We start from the raw sequence: 17595 nt of genomic DNA on the forward strand, positions 1-17595 counted from the left end.
TTGCAGAGCGTCTCCTGCGCATGCGCAGGAGACGCTCTTGCACTTTCGGGGGGATTTAAACATCCCCCCGAAATTTTTTAAAACTTTTTGTATTTTTGTGCACACGTGGGGACTGGCCCACGTGTGCACAAACCTCCCCCAGCCCCCCAGCTGCCCCCTCCGTGCTGATTTAGCGATCCGCACGGAGGGGGCAAGTTGGCTATTAGATATATAGATATGGAACAGAGGTCCATCAGTGGCTATTAGCCACAAGTTATAGATAGGGACTCTGGGGCAAGTGATGCTCTGTCATCTTGGTGCTTGGGGGGGGGAGCCACAAGTTATAGATAGGGACCTCTGGGGCAAGTGATGCCTGTCATCTTGGTGCTTGGGGGGGGGGTCAACAGTGGGATGGCTTCTAATGTCCTGGCCCCACTGGTGGACCTCCTGATGGCACTAGTATTTCTGGCCACTGTGTGATACAGAGTGTTGGACTGGATGGGCCTTGGCCTGATCCAACATTGGCATCTCTTATGTTCTTATGTTCTTATGTGATTTATATGACGAACAACCTCATGATCACCAGCAGAAGCCCACCTTGAGGAATGACCTTCCTGAGGAGGTCAGGAAGGCCCGACACTTCTATCATTCCACAGAATGTGCAATACAGAAATACACAGATCCTCAGAGGTCATTTTTATAAAGGAATTATAACCTCAGTACAATGGAACACTCCTGTAGGGAGCTTTTATAAGGGAATAGGATTCTAGGTTATTGCAAAGTTTGTTGTACGTATCATCTTCCTTTTACCATACTGTCAAAGTACAAAGGTAGCACAATCTACTCTATGCATTGCTTATATGTTATGCCTTAGACAGTTTTTTGTCTGTATTGTTTCCTAATTTCTGTGACCCTGGTGTTACCCAGGGACAGCTTGCTACAAGACAAGCCCAAAGAAAATGACAACAGAACACCACTGGTGGTCACCTACAGCTCACAACTCAAGCCAGTTCAGTGCATTATTAATGACCTACAACCCACGCTGGATAGTGACACTTCCCTCACACAGGTACTGGGGGGGCACGGCCTTTTTTTTTGTTAAAGACAGCTTGCTGACCTAAAACAACTTCTCACCCACAATGATAAACCACTTAACAGTAACATGGACTCTGGTACCAAGGCCTGCAACAAACCAAGATTCCAACTTTGCTCTCATATAGATCCTAGCAACACCATCACTGGACCCAGCAAAATGAGCCATATTATCTCAGGTTCCTACTCCTGCTCATCCTCTAATGTGATTTATGCCATCATGTGTCAGCAATGCCCTTCCACTCTCTACATTGGACAAACAGGCCAGTCACTTCAACAAAGAATTAATGGACTTAAGTCTGACATCAGAAATGACAACATTCAAAAACCAGAGGGGGAACATTTTAACCTTCCAGGACATTGAGTTGCTGACCTAAAAGTAGCAGCTATCTTACAAAGGGAGATTTTAGAAAGAGAGATGGCTGAATTGCAACTGATAACGAAGCTCAAGACAATGCACCCACCTGGACTGAATTGAGACCTAGGTTTCCTGTCTCATTACAAATGGTGATTTCTCCACACTTACTACCTCTTTGCATATCACACCTAATCCAATCATACCTGCTATTGTCATTTGCCTGCTAACATCATTTGGCATCTGAAATCACTCCACTTTCCAATATATAGGACAGTGGACTCACATTCTAGCTGTATCTAAAGAAGTGAGCAGTGACTCATAAAAGCTCATACCCTGTCACAAATTTTGTTAGTTTTTAACGTGCTACTGGACTCTTTTTTCTACAGCATTGTTACTGGATGTCTCATGCTGTGTGACTGGATTTTTTAAAATGTTTTTTAATCTGCCTTGAGTCTCAGTGAAAAAGGAGAGCTATAAATCAGCTATATTTATAAGTAAATACACTCCATCTAAAATTTTGATTTTGCTGGATCGTTTGATGAATGGGGTACAAAAGGTCCACGATTAAATGAGAATAATGCTATTCACACACACACATTCAAGAAACTGTGGAATCTTTCATGAGATTTTACTCTGTCCTATATCGATGAGCTTACCTCTCTCAATACTGGATCTGTTATCGAGTTGAGATTGACAGCTCCTTCATAAGTCAAATAGTAGAATACATTCAGGGCTCTAACAGCCTCAGGGCCTTGCTGTTTGTAGCCAAATATCAAATCAATCCACTGGTGGAGCTGGCAGGAAACAAACTCGCTCTCCAAGGCCTGAAACAGAACACAGTGCCCTTAATATGGTTCCCAGGATGCATTTCCTGACAATAATTTTATTTAAATACCAGAATAGATATAAAGAAGACATACGTAATAGTCTTAGAAAAACATATCCAAAACTATGTGTTGCCCAGAGCTGAGGATAGGCACTGATTGGGGAGATGGGAGAATACAGCATAACTAGGAAAACCGTCCTAGCAGTTCTGAGCCCCACACTGATACATTTCATTCTTGTAATTCCCATTTGCTCCATCAGCTGGAGGGCAGAGGGCAGTTATTAATGACTGTCACAATCCTTAACACACACTGCCATCCTAAGTGGCGTTTTACCCTTCTAACCCCACTGACTTTGATGCTTAGAACGGTGTAACTCTGCTTAGGATGCCACTGCAGTTGTGATAGTAACACATTACAAAATCCTAGTTAGGAATTTCTACCCAATGTTTCCGTGAATTTTTTAGAAAATAGTGTTGAAGCAACTATTTATAAATGCAAATCACAAATTGATATTTTTCACTGGATGTTTAAAGAACCTATTACAAAACAGTATTTTACTCAAGTAAGTCTGTATTACAGAAATGTTGATGACTGTCATGAAATAACTTTCAACAGGTGCTGATGTTGCAATTTTTAACTCCACTTGTGATGGACAATATGGGTTTTACACAGCCCAGCATTGCTTCAATAGACTTCATACATTGTGCTTAATTTGCAGATTTAATTCAGCAACATATTTTTCCATAGAAGCATTATGAGGCAGCATTAGAACATGTATGCTAAGAACCTAGTCTTTACGCTGCAGCCATAGAGTCAAATGATTTCATTATTCATGTTAAAGTCAGACAGAAGTATGCATCGGTATCTAATGGTTTACATTATCTTCCTCCTTTACCCTGAGCCTCATTGCTTTCTCCTTTACCTGTCTTACTTTATCACCACATACCTCTCTTTGGTCACGCCTTTGCTAGAAAGAAAATAATGTTTCATTCCAATTAAACTACTCATGTTATCCGGGCTTCAAAAATTGAGAAATGTTCTTTTGCAAATAAGGTTCCCAAATACTACGTATTTCCTTGTCATACGTACAGAGAGAAATGCTTAGCAGTGATAAAAGGTTTGGTATTGAAGAACTTGTCTGGTGTAGTTTTCTGTTATTTCTGAACAATGCAAAGGAAGTTTCAATTTATGAATGCGTCATAAGATACTGAATTTTTCACCTATAACTGTCTGATGTATTTCTGTCAATGCAAAAAGAGATAGGCATACACATACATCCAGCTTAATTAATGCAGATTATTGGGAGATAGTGGTACCAAGTGCTGCTCTTACTAAGGAGATGCTCCTGAAAACAGCATCCAGCCTCCCCTCCCCTCTCCCAGCGGCGTCTTTTAGGAGCTCTCGTTGTATGAAGGGCAGCCATCATGTACTGCGTACCCATTTCAATTGACACTGGTTACCTGGGTGGAGGAACAAGGTTAGGGATATTCACTAAGTTATAATGCTACCAGCTGGGGAAGTGGTTGACTTTCACAGGGGAAGCCATTTCAGCAGTATTACTATGGCTACCATACATTTTGCAGCATTTTAAGGGAAAGTATACTCAGTGTATAGTATAAAAGATGAGAGGCTTTATGATCTAGGAACAGCTGCATTGCTCACACTATGCCGGCCTGGGCAGTTTGCTGCTTACATTGTCTTTTAATGTTGTATTTCCTAGTGCACTGGCATGCAGTTTTGTATTCTTAGTTTGGTTGCAATGTTCATTGCATGTCATACTGTGTGTTCATGTTGTTGCTCGTGTTGTCATTCAATTTTGTACTCCTAGTCCTATTGCGTTGCTCATTCACTGTTGTATACTGTATGATTACTCTCTCCCCCCCTTTTCTCTTTCTGTACAATGTAATTTGCCTTGAGTCTCAGAGAGAAAGATGGGCTATAAATAAGCTAAAAAAATTATATTGGAGAATAGCAGCTGTTAGTGCACATACGTGTGCACAAGTCAATCTGCTGGAGCTATGGTACAAAATGGGGTGGGGTAGGTATAATTCTTTTCTTCATGTCTTTGGTCCAGTCTCAAACTGACTCCCAGAATTCTGTTCGTCCTGATAAGGGAAATATACAAGTTACCTGAATGTTTTCACCAATTAGGTAAATAGTGGCTTTGGGAGGACATTTGAAGTTGAATAGTGACATGGGACGAAGAGGAAGAATTAACTTCCTTGCTCTTGACTTGTAGCCCAAATTGGAATTAAACTGTATCATCATTCTACAGTTGTTTCTTGCACACTCAGAAATTCTTATATGCATACTGCTTTACCTCTATCTGAAAGATGCTTCTTTACATGATGGTGTTACCATTCTGTTGAAATGATTGAGATACCTCTGTGCAGGATCTCTTGGGATGAATATACAGAATTACAAATACTAAGAGATGCTAACCAAAATTCTTCAGTACTTTACAGTATTTCATATGAGACAGAAGACATTATTATTACCAGTTAATATTGTAAAAGAGCTTAAATATTTGCCAGCATTTTAATGAAATTATATTATATTCATATTATTAATTAAAACAAATTGAAAGTTGCTACAGCAATCTGATGCAGTCTTTGCACAAAATGTGATTTTCTTTTGAAAGTACATTTTTGCAATTTACAGAAATTAAGCATAGTTTCCTTTTCAATGGAATGCATAGTATGAATAGGGGAAGGGGTGAGTGGTGCAATTTACTCTAAAACCCTGAGAAACTCTTCTGCAAGGATGCATACAGAAATGATGGGTTAGTTTCATTAACTGATGCCTGAAGAAACATTTAAATTGACACATAAAAACAGCAATTGTCTTAATTTGTGTGGTGCACTCCACACAAAAGCCCTAAATATGTTCAAATTAGAGCAAGCTGCTTGATTGTCACTGCAATCTCATGTCATGTTAATGCATGACAAACATTAAACCATACACTTAAATGGCAATTTATATCATTTAAATGTTTACTGCCTGAGCAACTCATCACTCATTTAAATGTGATTTTCTGACAGCTAATTTCAGTTAATTTTCCTCTATTCACTTAATTAGAACTTTCAATCAAGAAAAGCCTATCCATATCTTCATGTTCATATCATTTTTTTATTTAGAAGCTCAGTTTATGAACTGCTAAAAATATCCTTTATAATGGATGACTAGACAGTATATCAAATCACTCCCCTACCCACCACAAGGAAACTGGCTATATGGCAATATTTTTCAACACAAAAAAGCCTATTAAAAAAAAACTATCATTATTTATGCAAGCAATACTCCAGCTGGTACTTTAAGTTTAAAAAAAAACACCAAAACTTCATAAGCATATGCAATTAAAACTATAAAAAACAACCAATCCAATTAAATATTAATGATTTCAAAATTGTTTAATAAGCTAAGAACTGTGAAAATTCTCACAAGTGTTCCCATAGCAGTCCAGTTCGAGGCTATAAAATGCCATAAATGACAATCACAGGGTTTGGGTTTTTTCTTTTGCTTTTTGTTTGCTTTCTCCTAGATATTTAATTGCTCTTGTCTGGCTCTTCTTTGAAAACATTTGAGGATGGTAACAGAAAGGGAAAACTATATGTTATAAATGCAAACCAAATGCCTGTCCCTTAAATTACAGACAGAACCACATCTGAGCTATACATTAAACTCTCTTAGTAAAGTGCTTAAAGAAAATGAACCTAAGTAATAATGTTTGTACATCATCTTAAACTTGCACATCAAATATATTCAAAAATATAAATCTTCAACATTCACAGGAAACAGTATCAATGCCAATACTAATTTCTAATTTTACTGAGTTAACATTCAAATGTATGTTTAGTCAAAATGTAACAAAGAAATTAACAATGACCATGAAATTTAGTTGCCGTTTTCATTGTTTCAAATGTCTTTTACATTGCTTGTTAATGTTATAGGTAATCTGTAGCACCATGAACATAATAGCTAAAAATAACTACATATATAGAAAAATAAATGTGCATTTTAAAAAATATTAACATGTTTAATTTTCATAGCTAATCATCAATATGTTTCAAATCGTAAATAACAATGGCAGGATATAGGGACTTTGTATAAGAATAAAAAGAATAAAATTAGCTGATATCAGGAACAATGGATACAGTTATAACATATGCAGCCAACTAAATATTTATTGCTTTATAAAACTGATTGAATGTTAATTATGAAAACAATAATGCTCCTTAGATGCAGTAGATTCCCTTCATTTATATCAAGCTACAGAATTCTCTCCTTCAAAAATCTGTAGTCAGTAGTAAATAGAGCAAACTGCAGAAACCTAAACATTTAGGATCATTCAAAGGTTCTGAGACAGACAGTGCTCATTAAAGCTACAGTTAAATACGGTGTGCAACTAGGGGATACTAACTTCCTTCCCCTTGCTGCTCTTAAACCCTAACCAATCAATTGTTAGTGCTCCCACAGCAGACAGGATATATCATTTACACCCTATGTGTGTGCTGAGTAAATTTTGTAAAGAAGAAAATCCACTAAAATGTCCAACACAGTACAATAATATTCAGTTCTATTGAGTTATTGTAAAATAAATCAAAAACTAATGCCCAATTGTTAAGGATCAAATAAGACCACGAGAGGACTGCCATGGAAAGCCACACACAAATTGTCAATTCAGTCCGGTGGGACTCATATTAGCTTTGACAAACTGTCTTGGGGCTGATATCTATTTTTTTAATGAGATCTATTAGACCAAGACTAAAACACTTGAGATATGCTAAAAAGTACAATATATAGATGTCAAACACAAACACCTATTAGTAACTTTCATTTATTCATTCATGAGGCAGAAATAAACCAGAACCATCTATAAACTGCAAAGGGGGAAGAAAATTCTGAAATATATTTCAAGTGTAATACAATTTAATAAACCCCTAGTACTGTGATACTAGTACTCAATATTCGGTGGTGAATATAAAAACATAGGAAATATTCATGAGATTCTGGTTTATCTTTTTCTGTATATTTTGGCCCTCGGCACAATAGGTTACACTTGCCCAACCAGTCATTGTGAAAGAGATCAGTTTGTTGTAACAAGATGTATACAGGAACCATGAGAATACTGAGGTAGATTTTATGTCATTTTGAATAAAATTGTTTATAATATTATTGTTCAGTGAAATAGGCTACATTTTCCTTCATCATCCTTGGAATAAACAAATGAAGCAGAACTATATTGTAAATGTTGAAAACAGTTCCCTTCCTGGTTTATGATACTTACACATTCCAGTGCTATTCCGTTTTTGCTACTGGTGTCAAAACATAACATATATTTTTGTGAATCTTTATACAGAATAATTCAGTCAGATTTATGAATCTGCAGTTTCCTAAACCAAAAACTGAAAGAAATTAGGGAACTAGGGCTTTCAAATATTGATTTCTTAATAACAGGTCACATAATATGACCTAAAATAATTTCACTTTAAATACAAAGCTTAAAACATTTGATAAAAGCCTGAATAGGGAAATAAAAACAGTAACAAGTTTTAAGACTTAAAAAAAATATTCCTCTACTGTCCTTTCAGGGCCGTGTAAATTAACAACAACATGACATTATGGGCAACAAACAAAATTTAAAATCAAGCAGTTGTTATGCTTGCATGTGCTGGATTTCAAACACTAGCAGTAATGTTTCCTTAACACTGATGTATGACCTTTCTAATTTACAACGATGAAGGCCATTTTTTTTCAGGCTAATTAGAACCGTTTCAAATTTTCCTGTTAAATATATGATAAAAAGTCCTTTCAACTTGAAAAAAAATTCTGGAGTTTCTTTCCATGTCAGCTTTGTTCTAATCAAAATATGCTTTGAATTAAATGATTTTGATTGAATATGTGGATCAGATTCCCTTCTAAGATTTAAAGTCCAAAAAGGAAAAGTTTAGTCTGTTCAAACAAAGCAAGAGCAACCACTTTGCAAAAAGCTATTCACGTTTACGAAGACTGACAAATTGTTTGTGTGCACCATTAAGTCTAGTCTCTTCAATAGTTACCAGATTTCCTCTCTTCCTAATAAGACATTAACTCTTAAATTGCTGGCTTTGCATTTGAGACCAGAGAGAACTATACAAAGCACAAAACAACACAGAAAAACTAACACAACTAACACCTTCCAAACTGTTACGAACAACAGGATTCATGTATTCCATGATAACAGTGGTATTTGTGAATGTATATCTAGTTTTGCATTTATTTTACAAGAAAAACTACTGCATGTAATCTTGGTGAACAATATATTTGTTGGAAATTTCTTACAGAAATTTTATCACACAATTTTAGTGCTCGTTTAATATATAATACCTGTGACCATCTTTGGAAATCTTTTATTTATAAATCATATATTCCAGTTGATATTTCTAATATGTTTGAATGCTGGCTTCACTTCTGAATAACCAATGGACACAGAACTGCACAAGAGGAAGCATACTATGGCACTCTTTGGAAAGAAGCAGGAAAAAATGCATACCTGTAAAGAAAAAATTATCTAAAAACGAAGAAAAAACTAATTAAATCTGACTTTTCCAACTGGTCATTACTTTGTGCTGATGTTTGCTAAGGAGTACACATTCTTCTACCTTATTTATTGCAAGAAACACTCAGGAAAGCTATTCATTCATGGGGTAAGGACAGCATCCTCACTAGTAAAGTAAAGGTAAAGGTTCCCTTGCTCAAAAGCCAGTCAAATCCAACTCTAGGGTTGCGGTGCTCATCTCCGTTTCAAAGCCGAAGAGCCAGCGCTGTCCGAAGACGATTCCATGGTCATGTGGCCGGCATGACTAAACACCAAGGCGCACGGAACGCTGTTACCTTCCCACCGAAGTGGTACCTATTGATCTACTTGCAATTTCTTGCTTTCGAACTGCTAAGTTGGCAGGAGCTGGAACTAGAGACGGGAGCTCACTCCGTCATGCAGCACACTCGGGTCTCAAACTGCTGAACTACCGACCTTCCACAGCCTGCAGTTCAGCGTCTTAACCACTTGAGCCACCACAGCTCCTTCCTCACTAGTAAACAGGGTCAAAACTGCCACATAATTTACCATATGACTGTTCTCCCACTAGTTGAAGCATACTAAACACTGGCAATGTTTATTTATACAGATGATTTTTATCAGCCCTGGAAGTAGTCTTGCTTTCTTTATCTTTACATATCTGGTTTTCAATTGAAATATACAGAAATCAGCTAAATGTTTATGGACATATATTGGAAACTGTTTTCTCTCCCAGAAAATGACACTAGATTTCTACAACCAATGATCATAAATCTGGGACCAGTACGAACACTCTCTTCCAAACTGAGGAGAGAAAGATGAACATCTGGCAACTTTCAACAAACTTCTAACTGTAAGCTTTTTTCTACAGTACGCCTCCTTCAATTTTATAATGGCTCATCTTGTGTCATCCCTTTCTTGCCTGTTCTCCCAGTCCTGTCCTCTGCCTTAACCAGGGGTTAATTTATACACTGAGATGCCAAGCTTAAAGCTATTAGATATTAGAATGTTAGTCCCATGTTATATTTTAAGCCCTTAGGGGAAAGCACTATATAAATATTATGATTGTATCCTACTACTCTGTTCAGTCAAGTGTTGACCCTTCCATCAGCAAAAGAAGCCTTTTACTGATGGAAGACCTTCTTCTGTCAGAAGAACACTCCTTAGGATGCAGGAAGACTCTACCCTTAGATTCAAACAGTAGTGAAGAGCTGAGGTTGAGAAATGGTGAATATGGGACCCTGGGAAGTTTGTGACTGTGAAGGAGTGAGTTAGGAACTTCCTTAATAGTACTTCTGCCCTCAGAAGCTACCTCCATCAGCTCACTGGTTTAGAAAAGTATGCTCTGTGCAGCCAGCTGGCACAACATAGCACTAAATAACTTTAAATATGCGTAAATAACTGCAGTGTTACCACCTTGGTATTTGTAAAAATGTAAGGCATAAAGCCAGACTACAATATTGACCATTTCAGGAATGTGTTGGGACACGGAGTAAGGAAATGAGCAAGTCTACACGTCCCCATTTCACAGTGCATATGTCTGGGGTAAGGTGCTAGAGTAAACACTCTTTTATAAAATGTGGCTCAGATAGTGCTTAAGCGTCCCTTTGCAGCAGTTCCCCACAGAACTGCAAATAAATAAATATCCAGGATAGGTAAAAAGGCAGATTATGAACACTAAAAATATAGTGGTTTACATACTGAGAGTCATGTTTCCTTTGAAATTCAAAACTTTAATCTTGAGTGAAACTTGTATCTTCTACCAAGATCAAAGGAGAATATGCAAATTTGTTCTGAGCCTTCACAATGACTGTATTGCAAAGTGTGGTTTTCACATTCAAAACAGACAACTAACCTTTTATACATACTTGAATACGTACTTTACATTTGCTGTCTATTAACATTGACTTCAATAGATATAGAAGTTGCAACTCTCTGCTTAGGCTTCTATTGCAAGTAACCTTCAGCGCAGTCCTATACAGAGCTACTCCAGTCTAAATATACTGAAATTAAAGGGGGACACCTCTTCACAGGATTGTCCTCAGCACAAGAACCTTTAAATTTTAAAAAATCTTAATAGTTTTTCATTGTTAATTCACTCACCTGTGTTTGATTTAACCATGTACTTGGTAAATGGAGATTCTGTGGAAGCTTTCTTTAAAAATAGTAACAAGTTTTCCTTTTATTTGCAATCCAGCTTTTAATACATATAATAAAATTTAGAAAATCCCAGTCCAGCAAACCCCCTTATGCATGGCAAAGTAATGTAGTTTATATTTCTTCCTCAACACCAGGTGTTCTGTGACCCACCTCTCTCACCACTGCCAACCACAAGATACAGAGGAAATTTTTCCAACATAGCACAGGGCAGCTGTGGAAAACTCTCAGCTGCACAATTTGATTTTGCTCGTTTCCCCAATTTTGGGATAGAAGGGATGGTTTAAAGTTTAAATTCAAACCCACACCTGCATATATTTTAAATTTAACTGTTTAAACTTTAAACAGTTAAATTTAAAATATATACAGGTGTGGATTTGAATACTGCATAGACCAACTTGGTTGGGATTAAAAGGCATTATGAAAAACACACCTGCCCTTCTATTTCAACACTGAAATGCATAGTTTGTGAGTATATACACACTTTTCCCTCCTTCACAGCATTCACCCCCAAACTCCATCTCTTTCCTCTTGTTGGTGGCCCAAGAAGTCCCCAGCTGAACACTCTGCACACCAGCTTCCAAGATGAAGGTCCCAAATGAACTCCCCATTAGATAACATAGTCCTGAAACAATAATTCTAAAATTTACAATTTAGAACAAAAGTCTCCGTCCCTCACCAGTGTCCATCCATAAATCATAGGTACCTTAAATAAGGTGTTTGTTAAGAGCCTATGATTAAGGTTCAAGTTCCCCAGCAGGGCAGTCTTGCTTCCCTCCTTTGCTTTCCACACAGTCTGCACCCCTTTGCATCTAAAGAGACCACCTCCTCATGGCTCATTCCTAGCTAGGGACTATGGAGGAGCCTGTTATGGTGGTTCCAGTGCTATATGAGAGGTATGTCCCAAAAGGTAGTGCTGGGGGATTCCTGTTCCTGCCCCATGGCCGTTGGCCTGTGAGATTCCACAGAGCTCAGTATTTTTGTTCCTTTTCAGAATAAAATATTTTTTTTGGTTACAAACGATGTAATTTTGCTATCACACTAGAGATATCACACTAGAGATTATGTAAGGTTATCTTGTAACATGCTCAGACTGTATATTAAGACTGTAACATGCTCAGACAGTATATTAATTATATTTTACATGTAATTTTAAAAGAATATTTCAATTATTAATCTGTATGCACATTTTAATTAAATTCATGATTGTATTTTTACGTTGAACACAGAAAGCTGCCTTATACTGAAACAGGCCAATGACCTATCAAGGTCAGTATTCTCAACTCAGACTGGCAGCCGCTCTCTAGAATCTCAGGCAGAGGCCTTTTACATCACCTGATACTTTGTATTATAATCCCCGATGAAAGCTTTAGCAAAATGCATACGGATCTAGAAGATCTAACAAAACTCTCAACCTTGCACTTTGTTCCTCCTTAGGAGAATGGCAGACCAGGGACTCCAGACTCCTCTGTCTTGGATGGGGTTACATTCCCCTTAAAAAGTCAGGTTCACAGCTTAGGAGTGCTACTGGAAGTCACCTTAGAGATCATGGTGCTGCTGTGGTTTGGAGTGCTTTTGCCCAGCTTTGGCTGGTGCACCAGCTGGGCCCATTCCTGGCTAAGTCTGATCTAGCCACAGTGATCCATGCTTTAGTTACATCTAGACTGGACTACTAGACTACTAGACTAGACTTGGGGCTTCTCTTAAAGAGTGTTTGGAGGTTGAAGCCAGTGAGGAATGTTCCAGCTAGACTCATGGTTAAGGCCAGTTACCAGGATAGAGTGATCCCAATATTATAGGCCTTATACTGGCTTCTGATCCAATCCCAAAGTATTGGTTTTGACCTTTAAAGCTCTACTTCGATTGAAACTGGGGTATCTGAAGAATAGTACATTCTTGCCTGGGAACTAAGATCACAAGAAGAGGTCCTCTTGACTGACTTCAACTAAAGAAGCTCATTTGGTGGGTACACAAGAGAGGGCATTTTTAGTGGCAGACCCACAATGATTTCTTTTTAGGTATTGTAAGCTGCCTTGAGTTCCTGTAAACTAGAAAGGTGGCTAATACATGTTTTAAATAAATAAAATTCAAGTAAATAGAAATAAAATTAAAATGAACAGGCAAAGGGTATATGATATTTTATATAATTATGTAAAAAAAAACCCCGCTTCTATGAACAGCCTGCATCCAAAAGGATGTTGAAATTAATTAAATGATGTGTTGGTTTTGTCTGGATCATTCAAAGCCAACAAAGCACTGGTTTTCAATGATCTGACCAGGGATTTGGACAGCATCACCGAGATCTTCAGTACTGTCATAGTTTTTACTGTGAACTTTGAGAGAAGACTCCTGGGGGGAAACCCAAAGATTGTCAAACACTGGGCTTGCATTCTATCCTTTTGGTGTACTGATTTCGATTAGTTTTTATTCATTATTAAATTGTTTACTCTATATAGACATTTTATTTAGGCAGCTCTGAAAATACTATGGGTATTTTTACTACAGTCACTCCGAAGAGAGAAAGAGAGAGAGAGACACAGAAAATTGCAGTGGACACTAACATGCCATATTAAAATGCACAGCCCTCCTTATAGTCTTCCTGGCTGCAGCATCAATCAAATTTCAGAACCATCCACACCTCTGATCTCTGCAAATCCCTTCAATTTTTTCTACATAAGTGTTGAGTCTCAGGCAACCTACCACTTAACTCCTCTCTGACTCTGATGTGCGTCTAATGTCCTCACTTACTTCTCCACCCTCCTTTCTGAAACTTAAACGGAATACTTTCTTATCTCTGTAGAGACTCCATTCTAAAGAGGTTTCTTTAAACAGTATTCTGGGCTCCAAACCAATGTCTTTTTAATCACAGGACTGCCACTCATGGAAACCAATCATTCTGTGAAACAACATGTAGTGGACACTGGATGATCACATTTGTTCCATATAAGATATATTACAGGTATGTTACAGTTTTTAAAAAGGTAGTACTGCTTAATTTAAACCAGTACCATGGGAATGTACATAATGATTACATCAACATGCACAGTGCTTTACAAAATACAAGACGACAGGTTTCTGTCCTGAAGAGCTTTTAGTCTAAAATCCAACTGCAAGGGGATAAAGGGAAGTGGAGTACAGAGTGTAGCAGCCTGCAGGATCTGACAGTCAAACTTACATACTTGCTCTGTCCCCCTCTGAAAACAGACTTTGTAATAAGAAAATTTCCAAGTGAATACAAAATTAATTGGTTCTGGTCCATTTACTGGTCTATATTTCAGTGATCAAACCAATGCCAATCCTTTAAATCACAGCTAAACCCAAACCTAACACATACAAACACAAAAATAACAGCCTAAATTAAACAAGCAACTCTACTGAGTAGGAGGGTGGTTCTACTACCAGCTATATGCTGGTCAGTGATCAGAAGAAAGTTTCTATCCTAATCACTATTTTCCAGTTATACTAAAAGAATGCAAATTAACCAGTGTAGAAGGGCTATATCACTGTAGATTTTCAGAGCAATTCTAAGCAGAGTTATACCTTTCTAGGTCCACTAAGTTCAATAGAAAAGCGTAATTCTATTTAGGATTGCACAGTTATTATTTTGTTCTAAACAGAGCAATACACAGCTTAAAAGGGGTGATTAGAAAAAGGTTTGGTAGCAGTGGGATAGACAAGAGCATCATAGTGCAGCCAATGATTTTGCAGAACATAATTAAAACACAGTTAAGGAAATGGATGTAAATACTATGGTAATCAACACTACAGGATATTTATATAATGTGCCCAAAAGCTGAGAGCACTTTAGGTAATGGGAGACATTCTGCAGAAGCATCACTTTCCTCTTGGAGTCATCTCTATAGCTAAATAACATTTCCTCATGCTTCTGTGTTCTAATGTGAGTGATAGTAAGCAGCACAGCAAGAGTTAAATGGAACTGAAGAGGAAGGAGGAGTGTTGTCTGGGGAAGGAGGCTAACTGAGAGTTAATCAGGGATCACATCCCGAGCCAGGCATGGATAAGCCTCACTAATGAGGCTCAAGTACCCTGCAGTGGCTTTCAAACCTAACTGGCTTCAAACGATGCCACCCCATGACAGAATGCAGCTAGCCATAGAAGGAGAGTGATTAGAATAAATGACTACAGTAATTAACTTTGATTTGAAGCCACCTGACTGGAAAGAGAAGCTAGGAGCTGTTTAGCTGAACTCTTCCTTGTAGAAAGGGGAAGCCTCCCTTTACTCTCAGTGTTTGTGTGTGTTAGGAGGGCTCTTTCTTTCAAATAGGTATTGGGTGGCACTAATGAAAAGCAGCTTTTATTCAAGGGCCTCCCCATTCATTATTTTGAAGTGGAGAAGAAAAGCTTCAAAGGGGTACTAATTTACTTCACCCCAATCACCTCTGGCAGGTTGAGAGTTTGTGTTGCCACTACTGTCACCCATTCATACATCTAGAGTTCCTGAAGACAATTTTCAGAATATCCAGACTCTTGACATTGTAGTGACCACAAGTATATTCATTATAGCCTTACTCAAAACCAAATGACAAGAACCTTCTGTTAAAAATCTTTTCTGGGCCAGTTTCACCAGCATTCTTGAATTAATGCTTATCCAATTGTGAAAAGAAACCTAATTTTTGGAACCAGGTTCATTGTTTCCCAGTGCCAAGCTGCATGTGTAATTCCTTAATCTGCTTCATTATTACCTGTTCATTAGGTCATTGTGCCAGTGTTGTCCTGTACCTGGTGCCTAAACACACTTACAACAAAATTTTGCCAAGTAGCATCTCCAGTGTAGTAGCCTGAGCTATTTCCCAAACATTTACGTAAGACTCTGATTTATTTGACAGCTTTACACCTTCAAGGCACAGTATAATTAAATGTTTTGACAGCTAAACAAAAATTGTATAAATTTCAAAGCTGTTTAAATGGTTAGTGTACCTAAAATCAAAATTAAGTGAAATGTCTGACTTAGCCCATTTGCCAAAGTGTCCTTTTAGAAAGATTAATAATAAACGCAGTTCTTGTTTGAAAATCTGCATTGGGATTTCAATTGTAATATATTTATTATCTTATTTGTAAAAAAACAACAGCAGCGAAGGATTGTGTTATCTTTTGAAATCCTCTTACAAATTGCAGCCATACCTAAGTAAAAGAAGTTAAAACTGAGCGGGGAAACATTTTGTTCTACTTCTGAAGTTTCAATCACTCCAAACACAAATTAAGTCAACAGCTGTACAGAAGTATTGGTGGACTTGTAATACAAATTCCCAATGGGATAGCAGTTTAAGTCTTAAGATGACCCTTCTGGCCTAGACCAATTTGGGGAGACCAGTAATTTCTTCTGAAAAGGAAGGGGGCTTCTAACTGAAAGCTTACTGACTACATGTGCCAGAAATTTAAAATAGATATGACTAAAATTAACTCTGTAAAACACTTGAGTTCAGGTCAAAATATTTCCGTTTAAGGGCAATAGTTTTTCAGTTTAGGTTGTTACAGTTCCATGGTTCAAAATGCAATGTTTAATGATTGTATAATTATATAACTATTATTTAAACACTGAGGTCCTTAAGCAAAATATACCAAAACATTAAGATTCAGCTCTGTAACAAAGATGAAGTGCTTTGCTGTTCGAAGGGAAATTGTAATCCAACTAAAGGTAACAATGACCAGTTGTTTATAAAACTATTGAAATGTTTGGGAGCTGGTTCACATTCTCATGCTATGTTTATGTTTCCATTTATCATCCATCTCCTTAAGAAGAAGGCTGAAAAGGACGAGCAACCTAAGAACAAATCCTCGTTTAAACTACACATGAAGACATCAGGTAGCTTAACAAATTGAGCTAATGCCAGAATGCCATGTATACATCTAAAAACATTATACTATTACATTGTTTCTCTTGACCCTCTTCCCTCTCTCCTTTCCCAGCCTCTGAAGAAGCTGTTTATACATTAATTTATAATTCTCTAAGCCCTTCTTTTCTATAGATATGCACTTTTAAATGATCATTCTGTGCAGCAACAAAAATCCTGTCAAAATAGTTTCTAAATCAGGATCTGGATGAGAAAACTACTGAAGTCGCTACTCTAATAACTGAAAGGGCTAGTTTACCTGACATACTTTACATAATTCCATGTAATGACCTGCACATAAGGTCAATACAATTTTTTATCTACCTACAGATCGCAGATTACAAATACACAATGGTCTAAAAGTTTTCTTATTACTTCTTGCAAACACAAATGGCCATGTCAAGAAAAATAACTCCGTGAAGAACAACAGGTTTGGATATGGGGGAAGGGGTGTTGGACATTCTCCACATGAGCACATGACCAGGGGAGGCTGGGTCTGGGTGTACTCAGAAAAAAAACTGTGAACTGACTGAGAACAATTTAAATGCAATTTGATAAAATGACATCTCTACATTGCTAACCATGTCACTGCAATGCTGGCATAGTCCTCTTCCACTGCCGGTATGTCCTCCTGGTCCCCAGAAGGGACCTGGCAACCCTAACTTAATTTTCCTTCCCTCCTATATACATTGCCTTGACTTCAGATTACAGACTGCACTTTATCATGCTGGCTACTGTTCATACATATGCTTAATGCTAACTGTTGTATGGAAA

General features: G+C 37.5%; 1 protein-coding gene across 1 annotated transcript in view; it reads right to left on the bottom strand.

Moving 5' to 3' along the window:
• Nucleotides 1–17595, bottom strand: part of LRBA (LPS-responsive vesicle trafficking, beach and anchor containing) — a 558585-nt gene that overhangs the window by 87518 nt on the left and 453472 nt on the right. Inside the window, 1 exon segment of the mRNA XM_015409048.1 lies at nt 2086–2253. Within this exon segment, the coding sequence (XP_015264534.1) occupies nt 2086–2253 (168 nt within the window).

The sequence above is a fragment of the Gekko japonicus genome, unplaced genomic scaffold (assembly GCF_001447785.1).
Source record: "Gekko japonicus isolate JY-2015 unplaced genomic scaffold, Gekko_japonicus_V1.1 scaffold24, whole genome shotgun sequence".
Taxonomy (NCBI): domain Eukaryota; kingdom Metazoa; phylum Chordata; class Lepidosauria; order Squamata; family Gekkonidae; genus Gekko; species Gekko japonicus.